The 15180-nt window shown below is 45.2% G+C and overlaps 1 protein-coding gene across 7 annotated transcripts in view; it reads right to left on the bottom strand.

Moving 5' to 3' along the window:
• Positions 1 to 3914: 3914 nt before the first annotated feature.
• Positions 3915 to 15180, bottom strand: part of LOC112573313 (interleukin-6 receptor subunit beta-like) — an 82551-nt gene continuing 71285 nt past the window's right edge. For all 7 annotated transcript variants that reach the window (XM_025253545.1, XM_025253544.1, XM_025253550.1 and 4 more), the window contains 7 exons: positions 14211 to 14391; positions 13786 to 13947; positions 12990 to 13151; positions 12614 to 12707; positions 11935 to 11998; positions 11431 to 11526; positions 3915 to 10959 (listed from right to left, as the gene is read on the bottom strand). In XM_025253545.1, coding sequence (XP_025109330.1) covers positions 9697 to 10959; positions 11431 to 11526; positions 11935 to 11998; positions 12614 to 12707; positions 12990 to 13151; positions 13786 to 13947; positions 14211 to 14391 — 2022 coding nt within the window. In that variant the 3' untranslated portion in view covers positions 3915 to 9696. The remainder of the gene's footprint in view (positions 10960 to 11430; positions 11527 to 11934; positions 11999 to 12613; positions 12708 to 12989; positions 13152 to 13785; positions 13948 to 14210; positions 14392 to 15180) is intronic.

Genomic DNA, 15180 nt, shown 5'->3' with positions numbered 1-15180 from the left:
TCGAGAGCTGAATCCCGATCCTTTTTCATTAAAGTCTGGATCTTATTCACTTTCCACTCATTTGCTGTGTGATGGTGCTAGAAAAAGTGTGTGCACCGGACTCAAATTATGTCCGTGGTATCGGCGTATAGTAAACGTGAATAACAGTGTAGAGTAAAACAGTACAAATGTTACTAAATATGTTTCCAAGGTTACTGACATGTTGAGCTGTCTTTAAAATGTATTGCTAGTGTAAGCCATTGTTAGTCTTACTGTATTTGGATGTGAGTTGTTTACTGATATTAGTTAATCAACTGTTCAGTCTGTCGCTAAAACACCAATACTGTAATATTGTAACAGTATACTACAGGCATTTCACTAGTCTACTGGTTGTGATGAGCTGCCTTCTGTGTTTTGTCTTCCTGTACATTATAACACCTTTGGGTCTAAAATAAAGAACCTTATACTGAATAATATTTCTGAATCATATTTCTTGATTCTACTCAATTTGTTACCAATAATCTATGATATCACATAGCATGAGTGATTGCAGTAGAAGCGACTGTGTTGTAATAATTAGAACAAATGGCGAGTTACCGTGGGAGAGTGCAATCATTCTTGCACCGGATCGTGATTATCACAAATGAACATGGATGTGATAAAAAATAATCATGTCCGCTACCATTATTTTATTTATCTTTAGCTGAAATATGTCGATGTTACCGAAAGTGTACATTGTCTACAATGTAGATTTTGGCATTTTATTTTGGGATAAGCTACATGTATTGGTGTCTTGATGTTTCTGTAAGTTTTCATTGTTCGTGTGTTGCCCGTTGAATGTTGCACATGACTGTTCTTACATGTGCTGTTACTAGCTGCTGTTGGTTCTTAGACAAACGTTTCTATCTTTGTCCGGACAAAACTGTTTTCAGAAACCTAGAATCGATAAGAACACGACGACGATGAAGGACGTTAAAATAAATAATCAAGAACATAATCGCGAGAGAGACAAGTGACTGAGAAAGAGAAGGCGAGTAATTGTCCAGATAAGAAAGCCCATGAAAAGGATAGTAGGGGGCTGAGTTCATAAATTGATAAATTCATTGGTAATCGCAATATTTTGGGGAGTTTTTTTAATAATTATTTGTACGAATGATGTATGAGGGACTTTTGATCGAGGTGTGCTCAAAGTCTTAGCGATGAGAGTAGAATAAACTGAGAGGTTTTATATTCCCTGCACAATGTTCGTCCGTGAATTGGTTTTTTTTCCACGCTACATCACCCTCCGCTGGTTTAGGGGGAAAGTGGTACATGAAGGTAATAAGAAATCTAAGCGCTGTTCTGCTGTAAATCACAGACCTTAATAATAAAAAATCTGCACAATTCCATACAGTCCGTGTTCCTCGTCACCTTCCCATCCCCCTATATACGCACACATATCCCATGGCACGGACTTTCACGCAATATAGGTCCGTGCCCCACGGTGCACACACGTGCGAGAAATATCCCCGTTTGGCTAAGCCTCAAGGGGCGTAACTGTGTCGACCATAGTTAGGTTAGAGTCAGCGGGGTTGCAGCCCTTGTTGACTGCGCATCATGATGGGAGAGTGAATGTGCAGCTGTCATGCCACTGAAGCCAACTAGAGACAAAGGAAAGTTATGCAAAGAGCAGTTTGTCATGACTAATCAGAAAAAATACTCTGTTTCTGAGTGCTGAAGGAATGAGGCGATAAAATGAAAATAGAGATGTAAAGGAGAAAGCCCACTTAACTTGGTTTCGGTTTCCTGCGTTGAGGCAACGGGAATGTTTTAACGGTCGGAATACCCGAAAGGCTTTAGGACCTGACACCGATATCGGTACCATCTCTTCTGCACTCAATCACCCTTTCTTCACAACAGCTTTTTCTATTTCTTCTTTAACGCTATTATTATAGTGAAACAATGTTAAAGGTATGTTAAAGGCATGATTATCTGTATCGTTTATTTTCTGTGATATGCCTCAGTTGAAACCATGCGACGCAAATGACATACAAATTTTGACCTCATGTTTTGAGAGAATATCTTATGAGAGCAACATGCACACAGAGAGAAGGACAGCCAGCAGTTAGATGATGGATGGAGGGGGAGAGAAAGAGCCGTTAGAGAGAGAATGAGGCAGACATGGAGTGAGTGATGTGCACAACGAGAGGGAGGATGGCGACACCCAATTTTTATCTCTCCCTTCACTCAGCGTTGTGTACCTGAGGGTGAACATGGCTATCAGGCGGTCACGCTTGCGCACATTACCTGTACAGGTGTTTCGCCGCGCTTGAATACGCATGGTTGATAGATAAAAAGTTGTTGATAACATCACAGCTCGGAGACAGCGGCAGAGAGTAACCTGTACGAAGCCGTCTACCATGGCTAATAATGGAATAGAAATGTCCTCGAGTCTGTGCTTGTACTTAGCATTGCTTGTTGCTGTTCTTATACTCTTGACCCAAGACAGAATATTTGCTCATATTTTAAAATGATTTTATGTCAAACACAATGCTGGTGACAGTTTTGTCCGCAGGAAGGAAGGTACATCTATGCACGACGACCAGAATTTTGTGCCATCATCTCTTAAGCCCAGTGCACACCTCAGTCAAATGATAAATCTTGAGTTCAATGTGAAGCATAGTCTTTCTAATGACCTTGTGCAGTTTATTTACACTGAACCTTTGACCTCTGTCCTTTCTCTCCAGCGACCATGGCATTGACTTATCTAGCCTGACCACATCACCAGAGTAATTTACTCCACTTGACTGTTGTAATTAGGTGTTGCTGGTGTCCTACGAGTGTGGCAAGCGTGCTTCGTGTTAAAATGTTTGTTTTATCTTCACTGCACGAGATGGAGCAGCCTCCTCGGGTACTTGTTATCGAACCTCGGGAGTCGAGTCTTCACTCCACATCCATGAAGCAGGCTCCGTACCACGAGGGACTTGTACAAACTTGTAAACTGATGCTTCGGCTGTGCAGACCCTGTCCAGGGTAGCCACTGTCGCTGTTGCTGTCGCGATCCTGGTGTGGAAATGTGTGGTGGAGATGCTCTGTTTAAAACGGGTGGCTCCCAGGTATGTAAAGCTGTTTTTCAAGTACGGGGTGGGAGAGCAACATCTCGCATATTTCCTCGTGTCTACTGTGTATGCGCAGGACTCACATCTCTGTCGCTGTTATCGTCGTCAAACTAAATGTTACTCAATGTGTCCCTGAGGTCGTTGACATGTCGCGCTGTCACATGAATTATTTTTCTCTTCCCTTTTCTCTGGCTGAGCCCTTGTTAGTGTTGTTTTATCCTAGACCAGTGTGTTGTTGAGCGTGTGAGCTGTTTAATGTGTTTGACTTTCTGCTCAACGCATTGAATTTATTCTATAGTGGAAAACACGCCATTAAAATGCACATTATTGTTATATTATGTTAACCAGTCGTTCGGTTTACACTGATCGCTGATCGAATACATTATTTCCACGTTTTAAATGCCGATATTGATGTAGTTTACCAATACTTATCTGTTTATCATCGATATCACTGCTGATTGTATTTATGGCCAGATGACTGACATCGCTGTATATTGTGACTGTTTGATGTACTCGTGTGTTGATGACATGTTGACGAATATGCGATGTGTTGTGTAGGTACTTGTACTGCTCAGTCGATGTCACAGTAAATTTCGATTAAACATCTCTATACCAAAGATTTTGGTTTTTGACAGATTTTTGTTTTTGTCTAGGTCGTTATTGTTGTTGTTGTTGTTGTTGTTGTTGGGAGAGGGGGGAAAAGGGGAGAGAATTAGATGTGCTATCAAAGTTTTATATAGTCACGTGAGAGTGAACAGAAAAACGAGCGATTTTTCAGATAAAAACTGTGAGAGAGGGAGGGGAAGAAAGAAAGCGTTAAACAAATGAGATGAAATGTTGCAGACATGAAATGACTTTACTTCGCAGACTCGTGTTGAACAATAATAATGAGTTGCGATCACCCTCACAGCCTCGTTCTGCTCTGGCACAGCACACAAATGGATAAGCGGCCAACGCTCACGGACAGAGCCAACTGCAGTCTGTCATCACTAAAACAATGGCAACATGTTCATGCCCATGGAGATTTACACGTAATTTAAAAAAAAGGAATTTACAGTATAAAATGTCATCAAAACCAACGGAATATAATTAACAAAGCTGGACCAGGAAAAAAACATGATGTCAACAACCGTACAAAAGTGTCGATACTGAATGGAAAATATAAAAAGGCGAACAAGTCAACAAGACACTGACCACCGCCAGTGGAGGATATATAGGTCTACAAAGCTGATGTATCAGGTCTACATGAATAGGTCATGGGGTCATGGCGCGTCCAGTTTATGTTATGTTTGCAGCGTGTGCTCGTGGTGTTGCGTGTGCGCTCGTCAATATGAAGGCTTGATGAAAGAGGTATTTCTCTATGAAAAACATGCCGAGGGCTACTTAAGACTAATTTTTTGAATGTATGTGTAAACTAACTCGTCCCCGGCCCAGTCAACTACAGGAACTACTACATCAGCGCCTGTCACTACAGGACAACGTGATCTGCCGCCACCTGTCAGCAGAAAACAAAGTGAAGTATTCTCTGGATTAGTTAGTCGCCAAAAGTGACGGGTAGAAACCAGCTCAAAACAGATCACAACCTTAATTTGTAAGACAGATGCGTCACAACCACAACACAAAGACATGCCTGCAGTGACACCTCGCTTTGATGGGTTACTTCGCTTGTTACAGATACTTCACAGCTTTATCACAAAATTTACATAGCCACGGAACACATTTTTAAAGTGAAGCTTAACAAGAAACTGCAGACTAATACACCACGTGATGTGCAAAGCAGTGTTTGCGTCACAGCTCCACAGCTGTACTTCCTTCCTTGCGCCGACAGCCAGAGAGAGAGAGACCACCACTGCACACAGCTCACGCCCTCCCATACCTTAGTTATTCCCAACTTGCCGGTGACGGCTGCACAGTTCAATGAAGTTCTGTCCATCAACACATGAAGCCAACAAGGGTCTTTAATAGTTCTAAGGCCCTCAACAGTCATTCGCTTCCTCTTTCTCTTCCTTTGTGCATCTACGATGCTTCTTGGTGTCCAGATCCGTCAGCGCACTTCCGTCGATTAATACAATCTTGTCAAAACAGGTTTCACCATGAAAAGAACGATTTCATTTTGACATATTTTACCACCTGCCTGTTTGTAAACAGGTGAAACGCTATGTCCACACCGCTGACTAATGATGTTTAGTAGTATTAACACCTGCCAAAAAATACATCACACAGTTCTAGAAGAAAGAGCACGAGGAACAGAATTTACTGGTTTCGTGACTGTAACTTTCATTATTTACAGGTGAAGATGTTTCATAATTGACTGCCAAGGTAAAAATTGTACACCTTTTAACAGTCATTGTTACTTATAGTGTGGGTAACGACTCATACTCATGGCGAAGACACTGATATAAACGTTACCCAATATCGAGCTGAAAAACAGATGAATTCAGAGAAAGAAGAATACATCCATCTTAGTCTTGGAGCTTTCTAAAAGGAAAACAAAAAGTTAACTCTTTTGGCTTCAATTTAAGCAAATTTTTTGTAAGTGTGTGAAGAATAGTTTACTTCTAAGCGTGTGTTGACATGTCTAGTCAAGTGTTAATTATATAGTTGTGAAAAATCTTCCCGTTATAATTAGGTGTCGGCGGAGTGAATCTCAACATTTCACTGGCCTCCACTTTCATTCCACACAAGGTTGAGATTTATCTCCCAAGTCCCATACTAATGTAGGTGTTTTGTCTACCATTTATACCCTTGCATCGCATCACACTCAGGTTAACGTGATTTGTCGAGTTTATAACCGAGCGCTAAGCTTCATGGCTGTCGCACATCCTGTCTTGTTGGATTCTGTAGTCGTCCCACCCTTCCCCAAGTCTGCCCAGCGATTTCCCACTGTCCTGTCTCATAGCGAAGCCTGCTTTGTCACAACTGCGTGCCACGCACAGACCTATGAGCGGGACATGAGGGAAACATGTTAATCTGGGGCTGCCACCACACATCCACTCGGACACGCCCAGAACCAGGCTGCAGTCTGCAGCCGTGATAACCCGATTATCATCGACATATGGGAGGCCGGTGTTGCCACAAATGTCATTTGCTTAATAAGGACAAATTGCTTTTTATGTCACAGGCGACTGGCAAACGATTTCCAACGCGCCATTGTTCTCGCTGATATCTCGTGATAAACTCCACGGTCCTGTCCAGCTGGGATCCCACATCGTAAGGGTACAACGGACTACCACCCGCACATCAAGTCGGAGAGGGTCAACTACATGCTGAATGACATTTTTGTGATAAGTGTCTGATGTTGGTTGGTACATCTTACAAGAAAATACCTGTTAAAACTGTGAGGGAGCAGAAGTAGCAAAATCCTTAAAGTAGTTTAAAATGGTTTAGTGCGATACACCAATATTAAAATTTCGACATTACATTTTGTTAAATATGATATTTAAAAGTGTAGTTTAAAAAGTATCAATGCCAGCCTACACTGGCTGGAAAATTGTTCAAATCTGATTACATTTCAATGCGAATGATTTCTCTGGGCCCCTCTGCCAGTCGTCACCGAGAAATATTTTAGCGTAAGCTCCCTTCACAAACTGCTCACTGACACATTCTCTCACAATATGGCTTCCACGTTCTAACCCCGACAACAGCCACCTTATCCCCATGCATTCACAGTATTTATGTTCCAGATATTCCCAATCTACCATTTATATTATTTCTCATGTTAGAAACCCTTAGGGCAAAGTCACTTTCAATAATAAGATTCCTTTTTCCTCTCGAACACCTTCAGACTGAACTCATGCTACTTCATCAGTTATTTCAGACCCAAGTATCTGTCGGACTCTTCGCCTGATGCTCCTAGGTCGAGTGTGTCTACAAGCCAGCAAACTGCAATAGCAAGTTCATACTCCTACAGATATATAAATATACATTCTGGAGAAAACTTGAGCTTGTAAGAGCGTTTTGTGTCCGGCGGTCCTACTCTCACCAGACTCTCGTACACCTGACTGAGATCTCGCGCTAACGTCTCACATGCCAAAGCCCTCCACCTTCACTCCACTACAGACTGAGTTCAGATGTTGCCCACATAAAAAATATTAGTGTCGTCCGGATACAAAAACGCAGGAGGTCACACGCGCATGCGCAAGAAGACATTAAAGGGTGGTAGGAGTGTAATTAAATTCCACAGGGACGCCGCCTGTCGGAAGGTCGCGCTCAATCCAGAATGCGCGTGGCTGTGACTGCTGACCTTAGCGTGCTCTGCAATGTCGCGAACTCCTCCTATTTGCAGCGAGTCCACTGTCTCTATGGCAACCCACGGTTCACTTTTTAAGATGGCAGGCGCCTTCCTGTCAATGTTAATAAGACTCCGCTCTAACCACATCACACCTACACAGAAAATGGCGCCTTTGTCTATAGTCTCCGTAGTCAAGACTGGCTTCTGAATAAAGTCGCCTTGTAACATCTTGCACTTATCTTTTAACTAAATAGCAGATAATTATTAAAGTTCAACGTGAAACTATAATATTGCAACCTTTGCACCCATTTCAAAGATTTTACACAATATTTACACAAAACAGAGATTATGTGTGATGAGTCGGGAGAGAGGATGCTTCCCTTAGCACGAAGGTAATGTTAGTACAAGATGAGGGACCAAACTATCAGGATAATTGTAAATGCTCATAACTAGACGGGTCACGTGTCTCAAATACCGTCTTTTACCTTGACTATTTTAAAAAATATTAGAGAGGACACTAGGCCACTGTTATCCTTCCTTGATAAACTAGCTTACCTCACACCACGAAACCTGACCTACGTGACTACAGACAACACTAAGAGAAGACGATCCCATTCCCACTCGGCTTAAGTTCCGGTACAGCGGAAGTTAACACTCAAAACTTTTCTCAAGAGTTTTGCGATCTGACTTCGACACTTACAGGAAGATTACTTCTAGGCGACTGAGCGCCACCCCGCCACGTCTTCGACCAGCACCGTGGGCAGGGTCAAGGGCAGGAACCTGACAGAGACACGACGTCACCAGACTGGAGGTTAACGGCAATCGGAAGAGATGGGGAGGTGGGTAGGGGGGTATGCAGTTCCCCGCCCCCACAGTGGCAGGTGAGAGTCTACGAACTATACAGGAAGACGGGACTGTGGTGTTCATCCAGCTTCTGTCGAAGCCAGACCAGCTAGACCCAAGTCGTGAAGCGGGCAGACTGCTGTTGATGGTTGTGCGCTGCCATGTCTCACGACGATGTGGCTGATAACAGTACAATAAACGCTTCCACAAAATTATCGTCTTTTGACATGGCTACAGTGTGTGTGTGTGTGCAAAAGAGGGAGAAAGAGAAGATCTTCAAAAACTTGTAAAAACACTGGAATGACGGTTGTATAAAACTTGAAAAAAAATTAAATGATTAACGCATACTTCTGACACCAATGTTGACATCAGCAAGCGAAAAATGGATTGTACATCATTCACATTTGCATTTACAACTGTGTAGGAAAGAGCAGCGCTTGCTGTAAAGTGCATGTCTGTTCGGTGGATAACGACAGTTGCTAGGGGCTAGGGATGACCAAGCGGTCTCGCCACAAAGTATAAAGCACAGAATGTGGTTTCGCCCTGTAAACGCCTGTCCAAGATGGCAATCCAGTGTTGCTGGAACCAACCCCTGTTTGTATGGTCAGGTGCCGCTTCACGAAACGTGTTTCCTTAATTTACATCAATGTGCATCGAACAGAGCTACAGTTGTTAGAGTCTACACGTGACACGTCACCTTGCAGTACACATCACTCTCGCCTGCTGTCGCTCATGCAGGTAGGAAGTACAAGCATGGCTGACCCATCCATCCTTGGTCTCTGAGAGAAATCCTAGCTAACAAACCATTGCCCGACAGTATAGTTGTAGCACACATCTCGCTAAAGACGTTGAAGAGAGGAAAACATTTTCAAAACTTTCACAAAGGTCTGCACTATGGCGTCCAGCACAGAAATTGCGCAGTCACCTGAATGCAAAGATCACAGTCGAAAGAAAAACGTGTAACCATGTCACGATGTAACCACGTGACAATGACAACTGACAGCTCTGCACGTTTGGTAACGGCAGATGCCATGTAAGCTTTCAATCCAGTGAGTGGCCTGGTTAAGACACCCGTTGCTAGGCAACAAAGTCATGTACCTGAGGCTTACAAAAACCGGCAAAGTGGACCGAGGAGTTGCGAGGGATTGCTCTCTTATGTACATTCTGGGGCCTAGGTGCGAAGCCTTGTGCCCAACTCAAAGGTCCCCGTCAATAACTCTGGAGATGTCAAGATGTCGTGTGATTGTCTACGCCAGTGACATGCTCTTTATCAAGACAAGTAACCATGCCAGCAGCCGAGATCCATAACTCAACCAGTTTGAAAGCAAAGGTTGAAGGTTCGATGCCAGTATCACTGAAACACCTCAGTAAATGACAAGCCTGTGAACGGTCGCAGACGACAGCCTGCCTCTTACAACGACTCATCTTCTAAACCGCTTCCTCCTCGAGAATCCGTCTTCTTCGTCCTTCACTTCACCCGAAAAAATAAAAGGGTCAAGAAAGGGGCGTAGCTGTCTCCAGTCTAGTCGCCGGACGTGGGACTAGTCACAGCTCGGTAGTGGGCCCTTGCTGACCCCGCTGCGAGTTATCGGTGAAGAAGTGGCTGGGCAGTTGTAGCATGTACTCGCTCAATGGCCGGTTGTCACCCGCCGCCACAAAGGGCGCAAGGCCTTTGCTGTCCCACGGAGGCGAATAGATCGACTCCCCCTCACCGCTCCCGACGTCGGCACCACCAACAGCGCTAGTCCCGACGACCCCGTTGATGCCTGCTGTGTTTGCTTTGCCAGGTAGTTTAGCAGCGGGTGCAGGCTTGGCGGCGATCCAGGCCGCCTTGGTACCTGCAGCCGAGGAAGCTGCCGCTCCTGTTAAGGCGTGAAGGCCGAGTGCAGACGACTGGGTGACCCCCATGTGACCCGCCGAGGGTGCGTCCACCCTGCAGTAGTCTATCTGTCCAGGGTTAGTCTCGTGAGCCGTGCGGTCTGCATCCAGCCAGTCCCCTTGCTTTTCGGTTGCTCCCAGCGGCAACGTTCTGTCTGACCCCAAGGTCGTGGTTAGGCCAGGCAAAGCTTCCGCTGGCATGGGCTTGAGAAGACGCCCGAACGTCGACATCAGGGGCTGTCTGTCTTCGTTCACTCGAGTGGCATGCTGAGCACGTGGAAGAGTAAGGTGTTCTGACGGTGTGGCGCGCGCACCCTGCCTGTAGCCCGGTGGTCGGGGTGGAGGAAGTGATGTTGGGTAGGACAGTTTCCTCGTGCGCTCGTGCGCCCTGTTTCTTCTCTCCAAGTCGTGACGGGTAAAGGGAGAGGAGGCCGACGTTGAACTGTCGTCGTCGTCATCATCGTCTTCGCTGTGCCCGGACTCTGGCCGCTCCGGCTGACAGCCGTGCTGGCCTGGAATGGTGGGGTACTTCAGGTACCGCTGCAAGTCTGTGACGCCGACATCAGAGCCGCCGCTGGCCTGCGCGCTGTCGGAGCCGCTGCTACTGCTGCTGCTGCTGCTACTACTACTGCCGCCGCCGCCGGACTCCACCGACGCATAGTCGTGGTCGCCGGAGTAGCGGGCCTCGGCGCCGAGCTCCGGGCAGCCGCGTGACGTCAGGAGGGTGTCGCGGGCGGGGGAATCCCCTGGCAGCAGCTTGCTTTTCTCTGACGTAGCACTGGCCCCCGAGCGGTGGCGCCGCCTGCCGTCGTCATGCTCCAGACTGCGTTCCTCGTGCCCCAGCAGTGACGTTTCCGACGTGATGCTCTCGTGCTTGCCGCTACGCACGCGTCGACCAACGCCACGAGAACTCTCCGCCAGGGTCGAGGTCTGCAAAGATGACGACATACAAGGACTTCGTTATACTTCCTGTACACTGACCTCTCTCTCAATAAGACCAACACAAAGTATCGACTCCAAGATCTCCTCGGTCTGCGTAATCGGACAGCTGCTGTCGAATGTGACTAGCGATTTGTTTTCATATGAACAAATAGCAAACAGCTGTGGAATAAGCACATTTTCGACAATACGAGTCCGCAGTATGAGAAGGTCTCTAAACATCTTTCATGTATAGCTTTTGAGGATGAACCGACTCCAGTTCACGTATGGTTTAAGTAATCCGAAGTTGGTAAGATTCAATCACCTATACGCCGCCAAACAACAGGAGAGACTTGTAATTTCATTGAGGAATGTCTGGAACTTGTGGTCAAACAATGGTGCACAGTATAAATAATGAAACGTAAAGTTAAGGTGAAAAGACGATTAACAAGCGGGAAAAGACAGCAATATAAAAGAACTTACTCCGGTTTCTGTGGCTGTGGCGCCAACTGGAGGTAACGGAAGCTTAGGCAGGGGGCGGTCTTTCATGGGGTGACTCTGATCTGAAGACGGCTTTTGCTGGCGGAAAAAACAGGAGTGAAATAATTTAAGAGCCGCACAAAAGAATTACCACATTTAATCCTTAAATCAGCGGTTCTCAACCTGTGGGGCGCGAAGGTGGTCATTTTTTTAGTTTCTTATACCGGTATTAGTGAAATTAGCTTACATTGCTGGCTAAGGGGGGCGCGCAGACGTACCTTTGTTCGTCAAGGGGGCGTCACAAGTAAAAGGTTGAGAACCGCTGCCTTAAATGTTGAAAAACAGATTTTTTAAAAATTCCAGCACACGCAAAAACACAAATGTATGATCAGTCGAGTGCCTGAACAAAACGGTCTACAATGAAAGTATGAAAATTAAAAAGAACAGCCACCCAAGACTCGAAATCACCGTTAGTTTTTAATAAACCAATTTAAAAAAGAAACTCACCGTTTGCGGTGCAGGTGACGAATCTCTTGTTGTGCCAAACTTTTCCAAACCTTTTCTGTATTTCCTGCAACAAAGATTACATCTTACCATATCATGTCACACATAACCTAGAATATTTCCGACTCTGACACATGTAATGTATAATATTTTCTATTTCTCCATACTGCATGTTCCTCGTCCCTTACATTATTTGACAAACACACACACAGCTTTTATTTTAAATTCAGCATCCGCGATCTGCCGTAAAGATGCACTTCTTCACAGACAGCTGTTCGCAAACGATGTAATTTGGGTGTACAGTTTTTCATGTTGCCAGCAATAAAGAGCAGCAATAATGCTAATTTAGAATGACAACCACCTCTTAGCATGATAAAGTATTCACGTCTTAGCTGGGTGAATTCCCTGGTGTGTGCTCACTGCTGTCTCTGTGCACATGCGCACTACACCAAGTGTGCACATTTTTTACATGCGGCCACGAAGGTACTAATAAACACGCAAAGAGTCCAATAAAATTAACTAGCAGACACAGGGCCACTGACAGCCAGGCAGCCTTGCAATTATTCATGGCAACAGACGTAAGTCCGTGCATTAAATTAAAGGTAGAAAGGGTGTGGTAAGTAGCAATGCCCACACAGTAGCCCACATAGTAGCCCACACAGAGTCAGAAACACGGGCTCACCCTCTCAGTTTGCAGATGCACACCAGGATCATAACGAGCAACACGATGACACCGATGACAACTCCAATGATGGAGAAGTTTGTGGGTTCTTCAGCTGTAACAGGGAAATGAGTAAGTTTGCACGCATTGGATGATAGGAAGGATAATAAGTATCAACTAGAGTAAGTATTTAACAGCTACTTCTGCTTTGGTACTGGTTGGAAGTAAACGAAAATATTTCCGAAAAGCTTTATCATCACGTTGCCATCACTACATTCACCCCGTCACTACAATACATTACACTTATTCATATTCTCTCTCCCTTGACAATGATCTTGGCCTAAAAACAACGCGAAAACACACGTGCTCTCTCACTCTCACACACACACAAACACACCTTGCTGTGGCGCGGGAACGGGGAAGTAGACGGGCGAGCTCAGAGGACCTTGACCCCACCACGAGCCCGCTGCCACCTCCACGCGTACGTAGGCCCCAGGGTTCAAATCCTTCAGAACGTAGGATGACGTGCCCCACTCGACCGTAACGTTCCTGGAGGGCCCTGCACGCAACAGAGAACATTCAGGCCTCTCCGTGTAACATGGAAGGCAATGAGGCGTAGACAGGATGCAAGCACATGCATATTCATGACTCAAAAACAACGCCTTCAAGCGGCCCTACGTTACAAGGACGTAGTTATTTGCACAGTTGTGGCTGACTGCTTTCGGCAAGGAAATGGTCACACGTAATGGCCCACAAGAAACGACTTGTTCAGAGACACGGAAGAGCCTGTGTTCCCTCGCTGTGTTGTTAATTCCAGGCATTCTTCGTCTGACTGCACAAACAATGCCGCGCTCCTCCTCCCATTCCACCCACCCCCACCTCCACTAAAAAATATGAACACAGGCTCCAATTTATTATCGCCGCTGATAATTAATGCGAGTACGCATTGCAAATGAAATAATGCGTCGGCATTTGCACAGGAACAGACGAGTGGCGGGTGGTATCGACCTTGATCGTCTGTACGCCGGCATGACTCTCTCCACAGGGTCCACCCCGCACTGCTCACCTTACCACCACGTCAGCCATGTCAAACATACATTGAACAATATGTCAAGCATAACACTATGAATTTTTTTAACTATTAACTAATGAGTGAAAGTGTGTTCTTGTGTGATAGAAATATATGTGCTCACCTTCGCAGATGTTGTGGTTGTGGTTCGTGGTGTTGCAGTAGACGATGGTGTAATTGTTGACGTAGCTACTGGAGTATGGACACTCCAAAAGGTCCCAGCTGACCTGCAGACTGGCCTCCTGTCTCACTGTACCTACTTTAACTTGACGCACACGAGGTGGCTCTGTGTAAAACACCGCGCCAGCCAAAGTTAGAGATGGAACTAACCTTTGTTACAAACTTTAATGCTAAGTGATGAGTTCATAAAAGTAACTCTAAACATACTGAGATTCTATCAAAATGAACTGCTAAGATATTGAGCAAGTCACCTAAGAAATGAAAGAAAACCGTTTCACAGCTAAGCAGGTAACTGAAAGCAGTGTCGCATGTTTCCGGATCTCACTAGACACCACGCAGAGCGATATGTTGTTTGTATCTGGTGCTTACTCATATTTCTCTGGTAGAAGCATCTGCTCCACTGAATACCACTGCTTGCAATGCTGCCATCTTGTCCTATGGCCTGGCGTGACAAACCAACCAGGAAGCTGTCCGGTTCGTCTCCTTTGGAATCCAGGCTAAGTGTGTAGCTGGCAGAGGACGAAGTTAGACTTTGTGAATGGATGTAGTCCTGTTACGAAACACAAATATCGTGCTAGACATCAATAATTGGTGGATGCTTACGCTCATTCATTATCATTCAGTCATTTATTCTGACACAATCATAGAATGCTGACATTAAAGTCGTAACTTTAATAATAGAATTTGTAGAACGTATTGCCCCGCGTTGCGAATCTCAAGACAAACTGATGGCAATGATGTGAAATTTCTGATTCAATGATGCATCATTATTATTGACGGCCTAGGAAGTAGAAATGTTCACCTCAGAGATAGTGAAAGTAGTTGAGAATGATACGCATTTCAAATTATTTGCAGAGGAATGAGCTTATGTATTTTCAGGTTTGGCAGACATCCAGGCTATCACAAAATCTGCTGTGTTGTGTGGTGGTGCAGACCTGCTAGACCTGGGAAGCGAGGCCAGACGCCAGCAACTGTATATCATCAGCATACATGTGATACTGCAGGCCCAAGTGGCCGATTGTGGGGTTAAATGCACACAGCAAATGAATGAAGCCCGAAAACAGATCCTGGAGGCAACCCATACTTGAAAGTACCAAAGACTGATGCCTATAAATAGCACAGAGTAGGTGCGGTCATTCAGGTAGGAACAGAACCAGTTCAAAACACTGTCAGAAAGACCGAAAATAGCAAGAAGGCACTGGAGAAGGATTACATAGTCGAGTGTATCAAACGCAGCAAGGAGCTGTGATCCAGCATTGACAGTAATGAGATCGGATCCATGGAGCAAGCCGATAGTAAGTCTTCGACCACTTGCAACAATGCCGTCATTATTTAGTCA

The sequence above is a fragment of the Pomacea canaliculata genome, linkage group LG10 (assembly GCF_003073045.1).
Source record: "Pomacea canaliculata isolate SZHN2017 linkage group LG10, ASM307304v1, whole genome shotgun sequence".
In the NCBI taxonomy this organism is placed as follows: Eukaryota; Metazoa; Mollusca; class Gastropoda; order Architaenioglossa; family Ampullariidae; genus Pomacea; species Pomacea canaliculata.
This window is presented reverse-complemented; position numbering and strand designations above follow the sequence as displayed.